Genomic DNA, 17,616 nt, shown 5'->3' with positions numbered 1-17,616 from the left:
AAGAACGCTCCCTTTACAATCTCTGGAGCTGTCAATCAAACAGCGCGTTTATCACTGAGTTTATCAGTGACTGAGTTCTGGACTTAATCAACAAATCTCTTATTTACATGTTTGCACTGTTAGTTATGATGAAAGCATTCGTTAGTGAGCAGAAATCGAGTTGCAATGATGAGATCACTGCATTCATGCGCTCAACATGTCTGTGATCGGCTGCATGCTCATCACTGCAACCGATCTAAAAATAATGCTAATACTTTTCATGATTAGTTAACCTTGAGAGCTGCAATAGTAAAAACGTGCTAAAAGTTTTCGAGAGAGTTCCACATGTAATACTTATTTCATATGCAAATATGTCAGCCAATCACAGCAGAGGACGTTTACACTTAAGTCTCACAGCCAATCACAGCAGTGGGCGTTTACACTTAAGTCTCACAGCCAATCACAGCAGAGGGTGTTTACACTGAAGTCTCACAGCCAATCACAGCAGAGGGCGTTTACACTGAAGTCTCACAGCCAATCACAGCAGTGGGCGTTTACACTGAAGTCTCACAGCCAATCACAGCAGTGGGCATTTACACTGAAGTCTCACAGCCAATCACAGCAGAGGCGTTTACACTGAAGTCTCACAGCCAATCACAGCAGAGGGCGTTTACACTGAAGTCTCACAGCCAATCACAGCAGTGGGCATTTACACTGAAGTCTCACAGCCAATCACAGCAGAGGGCGTTTACACTGAGGTCTCACAGCCAATCACAGCAATAGGCGTTTACACTGAAGTCTCACAGCCAATCACAGCAGTGGGCGTTTACACTGAAGTCTCACAGCCAATCACAGCAGTGGGCGTTTACACTTAAGTCTCACAGCCAATCACAGCAGTGGGCGTTTACACTTAAGTCTCACAGCCAATCACAGCAGAGGGCATTTACACTGAAGTCTCACAGCCAATCACAGCAGTGGGCGTTTACACTGAAGTCTCACAGCCAAACACAGCAGTGGGCATTTACACTGAAGTCTCACAGCCAATCACAGCAGAGGGCGTTTACACTGAAGTCTCACAGCCGAACACAGCAGAGGGCGTTTACACTGAAGTCTCACAGCCAATCACAGCAGTGGGCGTTTACACTGAAGTCTCACAGCCAAACACAGCAGTGGGCATTTACACTGAAGTCTCACAGCCAATCACAGCAGAGGACGTTTACAATTAAGTCTCACAGCCAATCACAGCAGTGGGCGTTTACACTTAAGTCTCACAGCCAATCACAGCAGAGGGCGTTTACACTGAAGTCTCACAGCCGAACACAGCAGAGGGCGTTTACACTGAAGTCTCACAGCCAATCACAGCAGTGGGCGTTTACACTGAAGTCTCACAGCCAATCACAGCAGAGGGCGTTTACACTGAAGTCTCACAGCCAATCATAGCAGTGGGCGTTTACACTGAGGTCTCACAGCCAATCATAGCAGTGGGCGTTTACACTGAGGTCTCACAGCCAATCACAGCAGTAGGCGTTTACACTGAAGTCTCACAGCCAATCACAGCAGTGGGCGTTTACAATGAGGTCTCACAGCCAATCATAGCAGTGGGCGTTTACACTGAGGTCTCACAGCCAATCACAGCAGTAGGTGTTTACACTGAAGTCTCACAGCCAATCACAGCAGTGGGCGTTTACACTGAAGTCTCACAGCCAATCACAGCAGTGGGCGTTTACACTGAAGTCTCACAGCCAATCACAGCAATAGGCGTTTACACTGAAGTCTCACAGCCAATCACAGCAGTGGGCGTTTACACTGAAGTCTCACAGCCAATCACAGCAGTGGGCGTTTACACTTAAGTCTCACAGCCAATCACAGCAGAGGGCGTTTACACTGAAGTCTCACAGCCGAACACAGCAGTGGGCGTTTACACTGAAGTCTCACAGCCAATCACAGCAGTGGGCGTTTACACTGAAGTCTCACAGCCAATCACAGCAGTGGGCGTTTACACTGAAGTCTCACAGCCAATCACAGCAGAGGGCGTTTACACTGAAGTCTCACAGCCGAACACAGCAGTGGGCGTTTACACTGAAGTCTCACAGCCAATCACAGCAGTGGGCGTTTACACTGAAGTCTCACACAGACACGCCCCTTCAAACAGAGCGTTCAAATTAGAGGCTAAAATCAGGGTAGGAAAAATGCCTTTTATTTCTTATGACCATTTTTGATGTAAAAATCATACTAACATTATAAGTGCATCTCAGAAAACATGATAAAACAATGCAGTTAATGACCCCTTTAAAACACCTGCATGTAATTACAGTTGTAATTATTTTTTTAACCTTTCATTTCTGACATTAGCTTACATCTTAAGCAACCCTTAAACCAACCCATACCACCAAACCTGTGCCTAACCTTACCCGGATCCCACAAGTGTTCAACAAGTTCATGAATAAGTATATTGTAGCTAACAATTATTATTATTTAATGTAAGATACCTAATATAAAGTGTGACTATGAAGTCTAATTTCTGTGTATAAACGTGTGTGAATGAAGGAAAAATACGTTAGTGTCATATTTTCTTTAAATCAGTGTTATTTTAGAATCATTGAGAAGCTGTTTTATATTAATATATTGAATTAGTGTTCATTTTTTATTTTACTTAAAGCCTTAGTAATTAAATTTTGTTATTTTTTTTCAAATATCGATGTCGTTTTTATTAATCATTTGTTTTGTAATTTTAGTACATCACTCCATAAAAAAAATATAAAAAAAATGTTGCCAACTAGTAAAAATTTTTTTTTTTTTTTTTTTTTTACTTTATTTGATCACAGTTAACTTGATTTTAATTTCTAGTAACAAAAAAAATAAAAATAAAAGAATATATATATATATATTACTTTTAGTTAGCTCTAATATCCCTGCTTTATTTTTGTTGACATCATGTGTGAAATTAAAATAAAATAAAACACCAAATGGGATACTTCTCAAATGCAGGGAGAGTTCTGATAGGATACTTGTCTTCATACTTCACATAAATATTTTATTAAATTAATAATGATGTAACAACCAAACACATCTTTAAAAACAGAAATTCCAAATTTATTTCCAAAACATTCTTGTAAATGAACAGCAGATCCTGATGCCACAGGTCCAGTGTTCTCTGTGTTGCTCTTTTGTGAGATTCAGGGACTTCACTACACCACTGCGCCACCTTGTGGAGAGGAGAATCACAGGTTTGCAATAAGAAAAAATGATGTGTGCTTCATATGCGTCTTAAAATAGCCGTGTGAAGCATGAAGTTTCTGACCAATACTAAGCTCTGGCTGTGATGGACGAGAGGCTATATTTTAACAAAGAAACAGGAGCAGGGTTAGAACACCTCCATCGACCGGCCGGGTCCCTCAAGTTTTGGTTTATGAGAAAAAATAAATCTTCACACACACACTGAGACACCGTCGGCTGTATCTCGGCGCGCAGCAAGCCAGCCAAACACTGACTCGTCTAATAAAAAGATACTTGATCTTGAAGTATCAAATAACTGGGCTATGATTGCTCAATACTGTGTAAACAGAAGTGGTCAAATAAACTCCCACTAGACTCTCGCTTTCTTCTCCTCCAACACTTTCTTTATTCCTCTCTCTCTCTCTCTCTTTATTCCCCTGCCCTCTCTCTGTAGTACCACATTACCCGAGTGATTTCCTCTGGAGGTACACCTGTGAAAGCACCAGCGTGAGGCCCTGCTAGAAAAATATTGCGTTCTATAAAACTTCCCCATAATCGGGCCAGGTGCAATAAATCCAGGACAGAAATATTAAGTGGGGCTGATATTTCCTTGGCCTCGCTCCAGCTCTGCTAGTAAAAACCAGCAGTCAGAATGACCTTAGCGTTGAAGAAATATCATACCGGCAGGAGAGGGGTGACGAAGAGAGTCAAACGCCGATACCCGTGTGTGTGTGTGTGTGTGTGTGTGTGTGTGTGTGTGTGTGTCGATGACTCTTCAACGATTACAAATGTGCAACAGCAGACTCCGTTATCAATGTTCATTAGACACCAAATTATGCTAAACAGGATTATGGATGGCTGTAAAGGTGTTTAAGAGAGTTTGAAATGATCTGTGACTTTTAAAAGGATCGCAAGGACATCTCTCTGTCATCCAGCAGTACGACTGCTTCTCAAAGCCTACACACTTCCACATAGATCTGTGAGAATAATGCCACATCAGCCTCCACCTACACACACACACACACACACACTCACTCTGACCCTACATGTGAACACACACACACACACAGCTACACACTTTGGCTTTACGTATAAGCGAATTCAAGCACCCGAAGCATTATAGATAATCTTATTTCACAGATACGTAGAGCCTTTGGGACGCATTTGCTTTTGGAAACGGAGAATTCACCCATCACACTCTTCATAGCTGTAGATCAATAATAGCCCCTTAATTAACCCACATATTACACTCGTCATGACTAGATCTGAATTTCCTGAAGAGAATCTCAGCGCATGCAAAACATGCGGCAAATGAGGTACGTTTTAAAAGGTAAGTTTAGCTTTCAAGCTTTTGTTCTGCGATTTGGCCGTTGCTGGCTGGAATAGTTAAATGGATACAAGAAAGAAAGACCAATTAGAATTCTGTATGCAAATTGCTCTAAGGAAACGTGTAGACTGATTGGAATGCAAATGAAAGTATGATGATTGACAGTTACATTATCAACTAGAAAGTTTAAAAAAATCCCCAAATTAGCTGAAATGATCTGCAAAACACAGTTTGAATTGAGTCATTGCGTGAAGTGGTTTCAGTTGAAATGACTACAGAAGTGTGTGTGGAGAAGAACAAATACAGAGAAAGCCAATACAGCGCTCTACAAACACAGTGTGCCGACTCTAAACATATGTTTGATGCCAAGTGTGCACATTGTGTTAATGTGCGGAGTTTATGAAGGGGGAAATGTTTTATTGATCAAAGAGGAAGATACAAAAGGGAATCTTTTACTCAGCATCATTTTCTCAATTTGTTGGTGCCAGTGAGTGGTGAAAGAACACAAAACTACAGAAACCCTCCAGGATTTGTGCTTATTATAAACTACAAAAAAATATTAAAAACAGCAAATATGTTTATTATGTCTCAGAAACACAAAAACAAATTCTGTCAATTTTGGGTCAAATATGGACAAACCCAGCCATTGGGTTAATCTTTTTAATTGCATTTTTAACCCAATGTTTGGGTTTGTCCATATTTGACCCAAAACTGGGTTAAAACAACCCAGAATTTTTTAGAGTGTAAAATGTTAAAGATGTTAGATGATGATATTTTTATGACAAACCAGAAAATTTGTACTGTGTAAAAAGGGATGTATAACATACACTAGAAGAGAGAAGGGTTATAGGCACCCATAAATAAAATGGAGGGCTATGAATAGACGAAGAGATAGAATTACAGTGTGAATCTCGCTACTGTCTCTTTAAACCGGTCCCTCCTCTCACCCCCACCCCCCCTCCCCTCCTTTAGAGGCAGTGAGAGAGCCGTCTCCACTAGCAGCCAAAGCCTGTCCATAAACTCCAGCCTCTTCCTCCCTCCATCTGGCAGGAGGGACAGAGAGAGAGAGAGAGAGAGAGAGAGAGAGAGAGAGAGAGAGAGAGAGAGAGAGAGAGAGAGAGGACCAGAGTGCGTGTGAATCCACAGGGTTTCAAATCGGAGGCAAAGGCAGCATCCCTCCATCGTCACGGCGACAGGAGGTGTCAGCATCACCGGGGAGACGGAATGCGAGACGGAATCTAGTGGTCGCCGCGGCAACAAGCGCATTCGAGGAGTTCCAGGATTCCACGCAGGATTGAAGAAGCCAGGGCTCCAGAAGAGAGAGGGACCGGGGCCAATCTTTCCTCCTCCTCCTCCTCCTCCTCCTCCTCCTCCTCCCACTGAAGGACAGATCTGAACGAACCCTCCTTCTGATGGTGGGCGAGTGTGGCTGGACAGACAAGTGAAAGGAAAGACATTAAAGAGTGGGATTGTGTGTGGGAAAGAGAGAGAGAGGTGGGAGGGAGACAGTCAGTTGATGGTGACTGACGTGGCAACAAAACCGACAGGATGATCCGATCTCAGCCGATCCGAAAACTGTGTTCCTGCTGTTCCTTCTCAGGAGGACGGAAAGGCAAACCTGCACATCACTGACCAGCGGAGAAACGGGAACGGGAAGGAGTGAGAGAGAACACTGTGTTATGAAGAGTATTTCCACTGGGGCTGGTGCGATTCAATTTGGTGAGCGTGTTCATTTGTATCTGTTCTTCTTGGTCTCTCTTTGCTGTCTGTAATTGATTTTGTGTAGTAAATTGAAGCTTGAGCACGGTTAAAAGAGAAAATCAAGATGTGTGTCTGAGAGAATAGAAAGTGGGGGAGAGGGAAATAAAAAATGACCGGGAGAGAGACGTTACCAGATACACAGAGAAATTGCTCTCATTCCTGTCTTTCCAGGTGTTGTGAAAAATTGCCTCCTGCCAATTTTGTCAGCAGCAGAGGTTTTGAAGGGTCAAGTTGTCCTATTTCTTTCCCTTCCAATCCTCCTGGAGCAAAAAGACATGGAATTTACCTCCGCTGATGATTTTTATGTTTTTTGAAGAACAAAGCGCTATTCGAAAAGGGCATGAAAGATTGTGATCCGTCTCCATTTAAGGAAACGTGTGAGAAATGCTTCTCTGACCCGGAGCGAAGGATGCACCACTTCGTCTGACACCCTGTGGGGGATTACGTGTGAAACATCATCACAACACTTATTTGTAAGTGTAGTTATAATTTTGTCGACCGCTCTGACAGCATTAAGTCGGTTGCCTTGGTTTATCGTTTCAGACATTCACAAATGCGCAAGGACAAACATACGTATGTACACACATAATATAGAAGCACACTGTCTGTTTTTGACTGAACTAACATCCCTCTCTCTCTCTCTCTCTCTCTCTCTCTCTCTCTCTCGCTCCTTTTATTCCAGATCCAGTTCAAGGAAAATGAAAGTTGGAATATTTCATCTTTTGGTTTGAATTTTTTTACTTCAAACCCAAGCAAAAAAGACAAAACATTGCTTTGTTTTTTAAAAGAAGCACTTCAATCATTCTCTGAAAGAAATGCAACTTTGGGAGTTTCCTTTTTCTTCCTAAATTGGATTTTATGAGAGTTTGCCGTGGATCAGTTGCTGAATACGAGCATGTCTTCATGGAAAAGAAGAATTCTGCGTCATAGACACCAGCTTTCCATCCAGAATTACCCATAAGGACTCTTCCACACAAGCTACAATGAAATGAACCACATTTTGTTTCTTCCCGCTGGAGTGTGTATTTCTCGGATATAGCATCCTTCAATGATTCCGGCATCTCCCGTTCCATCCGTGTCAGTCTCCCGAACCCCGAGATGCCCCGTCGTACACCTCAAGAGGAGGCTTGACCCCAGACCCAGCGAGGTCTCTCGGCTGCCCAGGCGTATTTAAGATGTTGAACCCTTCCCGTGTGTCCCGAGCCCCAGATCGGATCAGTAGCACTGCGGCTCCCGGAGGCCCCAGACATGGATCGTGGCTCGGCTCGGCCCTGCCCTCAGCGCTCCGTTCCCCGGCCCGTGAGAAGCCTGTGAAGGATGTCCCAGAGCGGAGCTCAAGCCCGGGAACCCTCTGAGACCCGCAGTCAGAGAGAACAGATCCGCAGCCACATGAAGATGGTGATCGAGCAGCTGGAAGGAATCCTCAAAGAGCTGAAAGATGTGGCACATGAACTGCGGGAGGTAAGGATCGCTACTCATTTCGGTTCTACTATTGAGGGAGACGAGGAGATTCGAGTGTTATCCTGAAGACGAGATCAATAATCAATGCTTTCCAGGTTTCCAGGCATAAATGTAGCTTCATTGCACTGAAAACCAAAGCCTTAACCTGATAATGTGGGAATGAAAGAAAGGGGTGTAGCTTGCTTTATCCAGAAGATACAGAAGATTGCCTTTTTCCGTGACAATGACGTGATCCTTTGCAATGCCAAATGATAGAACAGTTGCAGTGATAAATAATCAATGCTTTCCAGGTTGAAGGAGTACCAGGAGTAAATGTAGCTTCATTGCACTGAAAACCAAAGCGAGCAACAGCCTTAAAGGTATAGTTCACCCGAAAATGAACTCAAAATTAGCCCATGATTTACTCACCCTGAAGTCATCCTAGGTGTATATGACGAATACAATTGGAGTTGTATAAAAAAATGGCTTGGCTCTTCCAAGCTTTATATTTAAGAGAGTGAATGGCTGGAGAAAAATTCAACCCCCCAAAAAAGTGCATCCATTCATCATAAAAGTAATCCATACTGCTCCGGGGGGGTTAATAAAGGCCTTCGGAAGCGAAGCAATGCATTTGTGCAAGAAAAATATCCATATTTAAAACTTTATTAACTATAATCACTAGCTTCCGACAGACGGCTGTACACATCGATTTAGAAATTTCATTGTACTGAAAACCAAAGGAGAATTTGGGAATGAAAGAGAGATGTGTAGCTGCTCTATCCAGAAGAGACAGTAGTGCACTTTTCCCGTGCCAATGACGTGACACATGTCGGGGATCCGCTGCAATGCCTAATGATGGAACTGCTACAAAGTGATCATGCTGGAAAATAGAAAGGGAAAGTGAGAGGCAGAAGAAAAAGGGAAAGAGGTGTGCAAGGTAGGAGTCGGGCTTGGCAATGCTATAGTTATGTAAGCACTTTGTTATCGGCTGGATTCCTACTGTATTCTACCAACTGCCATGGTTACAAGATGAAAAGATTCCTCTGTGTGTGTGTGTGTGTGTGTTCCTCTCTCAGTGTTTAGGAGTGAGCTGACTGCATTGAAAAAAAAGACAAGTGTGTGTCTGCGTCAATGTCACATTTCAGCTGAATAGATTTGTGTGTGTGAGAAATGTACTTGGAACAGAAATGGGCAATAATTTGTTTAGAAATGAAAGTGATGAGAATTGCGCATGTATGAGAGAAAATAATGAATTCTGCTTTCTGCTACAATCACGAGACTCGTTTCTCTCCCGCTCCATTTGGACTCTGAATATTTCTAGGCTTGTACACCAGTTAGAAATTCGCCCTTCCCGAATCATCGCTCATCTTTTGGAGGGACCGGCATCTGTTCCCCTCCAGATTAGCCCGTCCCGCTCATGAAGCCCAGACTACAGCAGAACTACACCCTCGAGTCTCTCCCTCGCTCCCGAATGTGATTGATGATGTGGGAATAATGCTCGCTCCGGCTATTTATAAACACCAGGACTCGGAGTCGCCCGTAAACGGCTCTACGCCCACACTACATATGGATCAGGCTAAAAATAAAGTCAAATGTTTAAAAGCTGACGGGAGTGTGTGTGTGAGTGTGTGTGTGTGTGTGTGTGTGTTTGAGTATATGGGATGTCTGTAGAGGTTTACGTTAAGGAGTATTGATGATCAGTCCAGGGGAAGATGTGTAGATGGTGAATGTTGGATAAAATCTTTAATTCTTTTGGCTGTTTTAGAGGACTGCCTGATGGATGACACTCAATGCTGGATGATACTTCAGGGATGCGCAATAATGGGGTCACATCGCACGTAATGAGACTGCAGACTCTGCCTGTGTGTGTGTGTGTGTGTGTGTGTGTGTGTGTGTGTGTGTGAGAGAGAGAGAGAGAGAGAGAGAGAGAGAGAGAGAGAGAGAGAGAGAGAGAGAGAGAGAGGTTTTGCCTACATTGTAAGGACTGAATGTTCCCATAAGGACAGTAAAAGCTGAGGTCACATACATTTTGAGGCTAGTCATTGGCCGTTAAGAGGAAAATGGCTTAGTAAACATACAGAATAATATCTTAATTGAACTATAAAAATGTAAAAAAGGTTTCCATGAGATTTAGCCGGTAGGAAAATATCATAAGCTCTGTGTAAAAAGTCAATGGAAAGTCCCTACTGTGTGTGTTTGTTGTATTGACACATCAGCAAGTAGTTTTGCTTGTAGAAACATTTGCTTTTCTTCCCGTTTGGGAGTGTTAGATCAAAAGCGTTACAGTTAAACCATCTCTACCCCTCATAGGCCACAGAGAGCTAATGCTCCTGGTGTTTGAGAGCATATGTGTGTGTGTGTGTGTGTGTGTGTGTGTGTGTGTGTGTGTGTGTGTGTGTGTGTGTGTGAGCTCGAGTGCGTGTGTGTTTGTACCCTTTAACCCTGTTTGACTTCAAAGTGCTGCAAGTTTGTGCTGAGATGGAAAAGACTTATGTAACTCTACCAGTAACTTACATAAAACAGCACAAACAGCTCTGAATTAGTCATCAGTTCTGTCAATCTGCAGGAATTCCGCATCTCACACGAGCCTGAGATCTTTTCACATCTCCTCCCATTCACTCAAACTCAAATCCAGCCCCTCAAGCTTTTGCTGCCGCACTTTTTAATTAATGCTAACCGCCTCGGGCTGAGATCATCCTTGCAAACAAACGCTGAGGGAAATGCTGTCGTTCTTTCCCTCCGATGTTCAAGCAGGAGACGCAGCGCACACCGGGAGAGTGGTTTAGGCAATTCTGTGATGGGTTTCATTAATAATAAAGACAACTCTTTACCGTGGGCAGGTTTTTTGGGAGGGAGCATGAATGAAAAATTCTTAAATTACAACTGAACTTAAATTAGAGACGAACTTGACAGCTAGTGATCACCATTTGACATTTTGATAATAGCTAATAACTTTGATGAAAAGGTCATGCAAGTTTGGAGCGACATGAGGGTCGGCAGACGATGACTTAATGAACTCACTAAATTTAGACATTAATTGATTTAGACGGTGTTTCAGAAAAATGCTTTATATATACAGTATATGTGTGTGTGTGTGTGTGTGTGTGTGTGTGTGTGTGTGTGTGTGTTAACATCAAGATAACAATGAACACACAGTACTTTTACAGCATAATCATTCTTTACATTTCAAGTTAAATAAATGAACATTCATGCATTATGAATGAACATTAACTATGAATAATTGTATATTTACTGACTGATTAATAAATGCTGTTAAAATGTTGGTAGTTCTAATGTTAACAAAGTGAAACTTATTGCAATATTGTTGTTATTAATGCAGTGTGTGTGCGCTTGTGAGTGTGTGTTGTTGTTTTTTTTATTTATTTTTTTAGCATTTTGCATACAAAATCCACTTGTTTTCCACTCATACGCGCTCACTTTGAATAGGAATGCCACTTCTGATGCTTACCTTGGTACATTTTGGCAATTACCGGTATCCTCATTCAGTTTGCTGAAGGCTTTTAACTGTAAAGCGGCAGGTTTGATCCCACTTAGAGATGATCCATTAAACACAGACCCTGTTTCTGTCCTACCGCCGTCGTGTTCTCGAGCTGAACACTTAACCCATCGCTGCTCCAAAGGGACTCGTGCAATTGCCCTACTGTAAATTGATTTGGAGTAAAACATCTATATGTATTAAGCACATTATATTATTCATAATATTGTTATAAGATCATATGCATTCGCTTTTATTTGCCTTTGCATCATGCTGACTGAAACAGACAACGCTCCCACCGGAGTCCGCTAGTAGTTGCACTGAATTTGATGATCAATATATTTCATTAATGAGTCGATGCCCTCAGCAAGCCGAATCCCGTCTGAATTCTCTACGGGACGGAGCACGACATGCAAAAAGCCATCGATAACATAAACACTCCCATTACGGCTCCGGTTAAAGGCCCACACGAGCTGCCTATGGATTGTCATAAAATACAAGTGCTTGAAATTAAGTGTCAGAAGAGAGTGGAAATTCTTTCTAGGGAAGAGCACAAGAGAGAGAGAGTAAGTAGACAGAGACAGAAAGACACAATACGGAGAGGAGACTGTGTCTCACAGCATGTAATGAGAGGGACGAGTGTCATTTGGACAAAGAGTACTTATCTTTGCTCCAGTGCAGTGTCTAACGCTTGGTTAAGTGTCTCTGCCTGAGCGCAGTAATTTGAGAGACTGGTTTATCACACAGAAGCAGAGCCGGTGATGCAACAGCAAACATGGCTTCCTGACAGTCCAGATTTCAGACCCAACGCTTGGTGTGTTTTAATGTCCTGGCTAAAATAATAATGAGACGACTCATTAAAGGAATCGGATGCTCCAAAATGGACATTCTGTCATCATCCATTCACACTTGAGTCGGTCAATGTTCTTTCTTCTTTGAAAGACAAAAGTAGAGATTTTCAAGAATGTTGTTTTATTTTTTTATTCTCATAAATGAGGCCAAAACACCATATATTCTGAAAGGGTGTGTGTGTGTGTGTGTGTGTGTTTCTGCATGATTTGTGAAGGATCATGTGACACTGAAGACTGGAGTAATGATGCTGAAAATTCAGCTTTGATCACAGGATTAAATTACACTTTAATTTACAGCTGTTTTACATTGTAATAATATTTCAAAATGTAACTGTTTGATTGAATAAATGCAGCCTTGGTGAGCAGAAAATAAACTTCTTTCGAAAACATTATAAAATCATACCGACCCCAAACTTTTGAACTACTTATTTGTCCTTTTCGATGCTTGAAAGCTCATCATCATCGATAATTGTAATTGCTTAAAAAAAATTTTTTTTTTTAAAAATGGCTTGTGGATTATTCAAAATTGTATGAGTTTGGATCAACATAAGTGTGATTAAATGATGGCAGAATTTTAGTTTTTGGTTGAGTGATTCCTTCCAACATGATTACGTTGCATATATCCATCACTTCTCTGTTCCCATGCAACAGTCATGTTGGATGCTTTCACAGATCTAGCGCTTTTAAGGCTCAATCAAGCCAAAGGAGGCAGAAATGACTTCACTTGAGCAGCTCTGATCAAATAACATCAGACTGTGCCGGAGGCTCGTTTCTTTTCAATACCACACAAAGCCTGTACCGTTGAAAAGTGGCCTTTACAGTAACAGCATGTCAGCGCTTAAAGTCAAAATGAAACGCTGTTCTCAATATATATATACGATACAGGATATTCAACGAGGAAAGATTTAGGACAGGATTTGATTTTATCCATCCGGAATTGATTGGATTGTGAAAAGTTGACGTAACAAGCAGGATTTCTGATGTCAGCTGGAACGGAAAGTCAGTTCAGAGACATCGCGAGTTATTGCTTTTTTGATAGTTGAAGATAGTGTGTTTTGATGAAGATAAGGTAAATCGAGTTTTGATTTTATGTTTACTCTTATGTTGATGTAGATAATGTAAAGTCGCAGCAGAGCAAAATGTGAAAATGTGGTTGTGACCTTCAGGCAAGACACTAATAACATCGTTTTTTCATTTAGAGATTTTGGGCTAAGTTATGGAACTAAAGCGTCCAAAATACAGTTTTGTGTGTTTATTTTATTGCACTTGATCTGTTTGCGTATATATATATATCTTTAAAGTCAGTATTCTCCGAGTCAGCAGCTTTACACTCATATATCATCGCATTTTATTCCCCAAAACATGGTGGAAATGTGTTTGTTTTCTGGCTGTTAACAGTATTTTCAGTATTTATGGAGTGATAAAAAAATAAAGAAATGCAGAATCCTCTTTACAAAAAAACGTTCTCTAATATATCAAAAAAATGAAACAAGAGTTTTGGGTAACTCTTTATTTTAAGGTGACGTAGTTACATGTTACTACATGTTCTTACTATAGTAATAACAGTAAATTATGCACAATTAACCCGAACCATAACTCTATAGTACATCTAGTTTACTAATATTACTCAGTATTTATCTGAGTAAGTACAAGTACAGTGTAACTATTAAAGTGTAACCACATTTTGAAGGTCTTTACCTAAGCTTCAGATTTCTGCTCTGCGCTTTAGTGAATATTTACTTAGATGTTGCCTAATTTGCATATTCAAACATAGCATTTGAGAAAACCTGTAATACAAAATAAATGTTTGCAATACCAAGTGTGATCAATGAACTGGGGAATTATGGCGAAATCTATTAGTTATTTGTGGTGCTCTCTTCACCTGGGCTTCAGGCTGGGCTTCTTGGCTGCGATAAAAGCTGTGAATTTAGATGTGACCACATGAGGCACATTTTGAGCCCAGAAAAATGTTTTTCTATTCCAGTGGGGCCGAACATCTGAAAACAGACAGACACACACACACACACACACACACACACACACACACACACACACACACACACACACAGCATTAGATAGATGGAGACGGAGAGAGTGGAAAAGAGAGAGATGAGTGATGGGAAGAGAGATAGTAGCAAGTGTTGAGGATAAAGTCTCAGTCCCACGACAGACAGAGCGAGTGTGTGACCGGAGCGTCTCTCGGCACGGGGGGATTAAACCCCGAATCAAAGACTGTTTACTCTGTCTTAGATGCCTTCTGCACAGCGTCCGCTACGCTGCACGTCATTCACCAGAAGCAGGGGCGCCGCTAGTAATTTTGGGCCCTATAAAAGAATATGAGGTTGGGCCCCCTATTACATTACTACTAGTACTGTTACTACTAATAACCCTGATCTCTGGGGCCCCAGAAGTGCGTGGGCCCTTAGAGTCGCCCTAACCCCTCCGGACCCCTAACCCCTCAGGACCCCTCAGGACCCCTAACCCCTCAGGACCCCTCAGGACCCCTAACCCCTCAGGACCCCTCAGGACCCCTAACCCCTCAGGACCCCTAACCCCTCAGGACCCCTCAGGACCCCTAACCCCTCAGGACCCCTCAAGACCCCTAACCCCTCAGGACCCCTAACCCCTCAGGACCCCTCAGGACCCCTAACCCCTCAGGACCCCTCAGGACCCCTAACCCCTCAGGACCCCTCAGGACCCCTAACCCCTCAGCACCGCCCCGACTAGAGCCGCTGCGAATGCAGAGATCCTTTCATGCCGATTCATCAGATCCAACAGTGGTTTGTTCAGAAGCAAATGTAGATGTTCCTGGTCCACATCAATCATGGCCCAAACTATACTGTACAAAGATGTAAATAAAGAAAAGCTTATTGGAGTTTGCTTTGAACACTATTTCAATCTTTCTACTTCAAAATTCCACATTTAATTCAATGTTACTTGCCATTTCTTTGTAATAATGCGTGACATTTTCTAGCAATTTCTGAGTGAACATTCTATACTGATTTCAGGGCACTATATTGAAGAAATATAAATATGATTTTCAGTTTATAGCCTGTTAACTTGGCACGCTTCTTTATTGCCCTTTTTCCACATCTTTTAGTAATCATCATAAATTAGGAAAGCTTTTCGAAAGCTTACACATCCAAAATTCATCCAGTGAAAAAGTTTTTAAATTAGACATTGGAAAACGGTGCGTTAAAACCTTTAAGTTTTTGGAACACAACATGGTTATATGGCTTTGATTTTATAGTAATTTTGAGGCCAAATTTATTGTAAAATATATATTTTGTATGAAATAAATGTTTAGTTCAGCACATTTCCTTTACAGTAAACCTAAACTTCTATCATTTTTTACTCTTTCATTTTGTTGAAGTTCTTTCACTTCAGCAATAATATGTTGAGTATCCTTTTTTAAAAAGAGACCAATCTTAGGTCTGTACTCCAAAGCACCAATAAATCACAACCATTTCAGGTCAGATCTGTGCTCAATTAAATATGTTTGAACATAATTGAAATGATATAAGCATTACTAACAAGCATGTTTCAGATTTCCTTTGACTGTAAATGGTGGGCATGAGCTGCCGGTGACTTGGGCTCTGACTAATCTTCTTGTTGACATATTCAAGACACACAAACTAATTCAACGTAACAGTCTATTTTCTGCTATCTGCATCGACCTAAAACTGCCATTTCTCATATTTAAGTGGATGAAGGACAGAAACACTTGTGATTTCCCTGAAAACGTTAACCAGTCTGAACCTGAACGCCGCCGACCCTTGAAATGCACCGCCTGAACTCAGTCCTCTCACATTTACAGCCCTGATAATTGAGGAGAAACCTGAGAAGATGAAGTCTCCATGTATATTTATATATTTTGAGATATTAAAGAGATTTTAACTCATAATGCCTTACTGTATCAATTGATTTGCACATGTCTAAGACATCTAAACGATAAACATGATCAAACATTTGCTGATAAAACTGTCACACACAATCTACATGCGTTCTGTCGTCTGATTGATAGACTGAAGTCTTTTAGTATAATTATGCTTTACGTGTCTTTTTGCTTTGCAACTTTTATATTGTTAGTAAAATTTCAAGATGAACACTTACTGGACTGAAGCAACTCAGGTTTACTTGATTATCCATACATACTTTTTTGTGGAAAAATTGTGAGGATCAAATATGATCAAACCTTTTGATGAAGGTTTATTTGTTCAATCATCATTGTATTGCATTATCTGTTTTAAAACTACAGAGCTTTGATCATAAAACTAAGACATATTATTGGCAGATATTGATATTTATATGCATTTTATGTAAGTATCTGCTGTTCTGTTATACAGATCTCATTTATTTACATTACAAGCATCAGAATTTCATTTATTTTTGTCCATATAAATATCAGCATCTGCACCAAATTGCATATTTTTCCTCAGTTTGGGCCAAATTGAGGTGGTGTTTCCCCCATATTCTCACTATTATCATACTATTTGAGGCATAAAAGTCTTATATATCAAATACGATCAATAAAAAACACATGCAAACTCAGAAAACCTGTTCCTTGCTTTTAAAAACTGGATGGGTTTGCTCTTTCTATTTGGCTGGCCAGTGCATCGATTCCCTCTTTGATCCAAAGCTGCGCCTCCATCCGTCCCGCAGCTGGAGACTCAATTTGCTGGAGATTATGTGGAGGCTTTGGTGGATCCAGGGACCTGTTAACCATCCGTCTCTCACACCGGCCTGGTGTGTGTTTCCCGTACAACGCCGTAACTCGCTGCTTCACTACTATAGTGCGATGCACCGTTGAAGAAATCAACTAGCTAGATGTTTTGCTATAAATTACAGACATGCATCTGAGGAATATCTCTCATTTCTCTCAGTTATTTTGCTTTATTTCCAGATTCACTCATAGACTTGTTCTTACACTAGAGCTCGTTCACACATGCGCACTCTTCAAAAACTACACTTTAAATCTCTTGACAAACTAAAAGACGTAAATGACATTTGAATGTATTCTGAATAAAATACATAGATTGTACTGAATATCAGCTTGTTTATTTTGCTCAAGATCAGGATTTATTGAGTCCACATGTCATGCAAACTAGAAACTCTTCTTCTAACCACAGGTCGAGATCTGTCGCTCCAAACACACAACTGTGCGATGCCGTGTGTGAATGTTTGTTGGAACGATGGTTTCGGGAAACACCGACTCGTTGAACTACTGATAACGACAGAACTTGCGACCAGAGTCGGCTAACGATGCTTTTGGGAAACGCACGCCTGGAAGAGAAACCAGCCGCCAAACCCCGGCTCCGGCTCTACCCTCTTTCAAAGACCCATTTCCATTTTCTCTTGACCTCGTTTCCTTTGCTCAAATTAATTTCTTAAATTAACGAGTGTCACCTTAGGAACGAGTCAGTCTTCAGAGAGGCCTGACAGCGTTGCGCTGGATAACGTTAGCGTCAGCCCCGTGTGATAACATGACGATTAGAAGATATCAACAACCCCTCGACTTCAAGAAAACTCTTCAAAAGGCTTTTTGC

At 41.4% G+C, this 17,616-nt stretch overlaps 1 protein-coding gene across 4 annotated transcripts in view; it reads left to right on the top strand.

The window, feature by feature from the left end:
• The first annotated feature begins 5,516 nt into the window (after positions 1 to 5,516).
• insyn1 (inhibitory synaptic factor 1) overlaps positions 5,517 to 17,616 on the top strand; it is a 74,619-nt gene continuing 62,519 nt past the window's right edge. Inside the window, exons 1-3 of one of the 4 annotated variants that reach the window (XM_082182286.1) lie at positions 5,517 to 6,241; positions 6,654 to 6,756; positions 6,966 to 7,744. In XM_082182286.1, coding sequence (XP_082038412.1) covers positions 7,601 to 7,744 — 144 coding nt within the window. In that variant the 5' untranslated portion in view covers positions 5,517 to 6,241; positions 6,654 to 6,756; positions 6,966 to 7,600. Of the gene's footprint in view, positions 6,757 to 6,965; positions 7,745 to 17,616 lie in introns of all 4 variants that reach the window. The other 3 variants (XM_082182284.1, XM_082182287.1, XM_082182285.1) reach the window with 3 other exon arrangements.

The sequence above is a fragment of the Leuciscus leuciscus genome (genome assembly GCF_965113295.1).
Source record: "Leuciscus leuciscus genome assembly, chromosome: 10".
In the NCBI taxonomy this organism is placed as follows: Eukaryota; Metazoa; Chordata; class Actinopteri; order Cypriniformes; family Leuciscidae; genus Leuciscus; species Leuciscus leuciscus.
The sequence above is the reverse complement of the archived record's forward strand: the minus strand, read 5'-3'. Positions and strand labels throughout refer to the sequence as shown.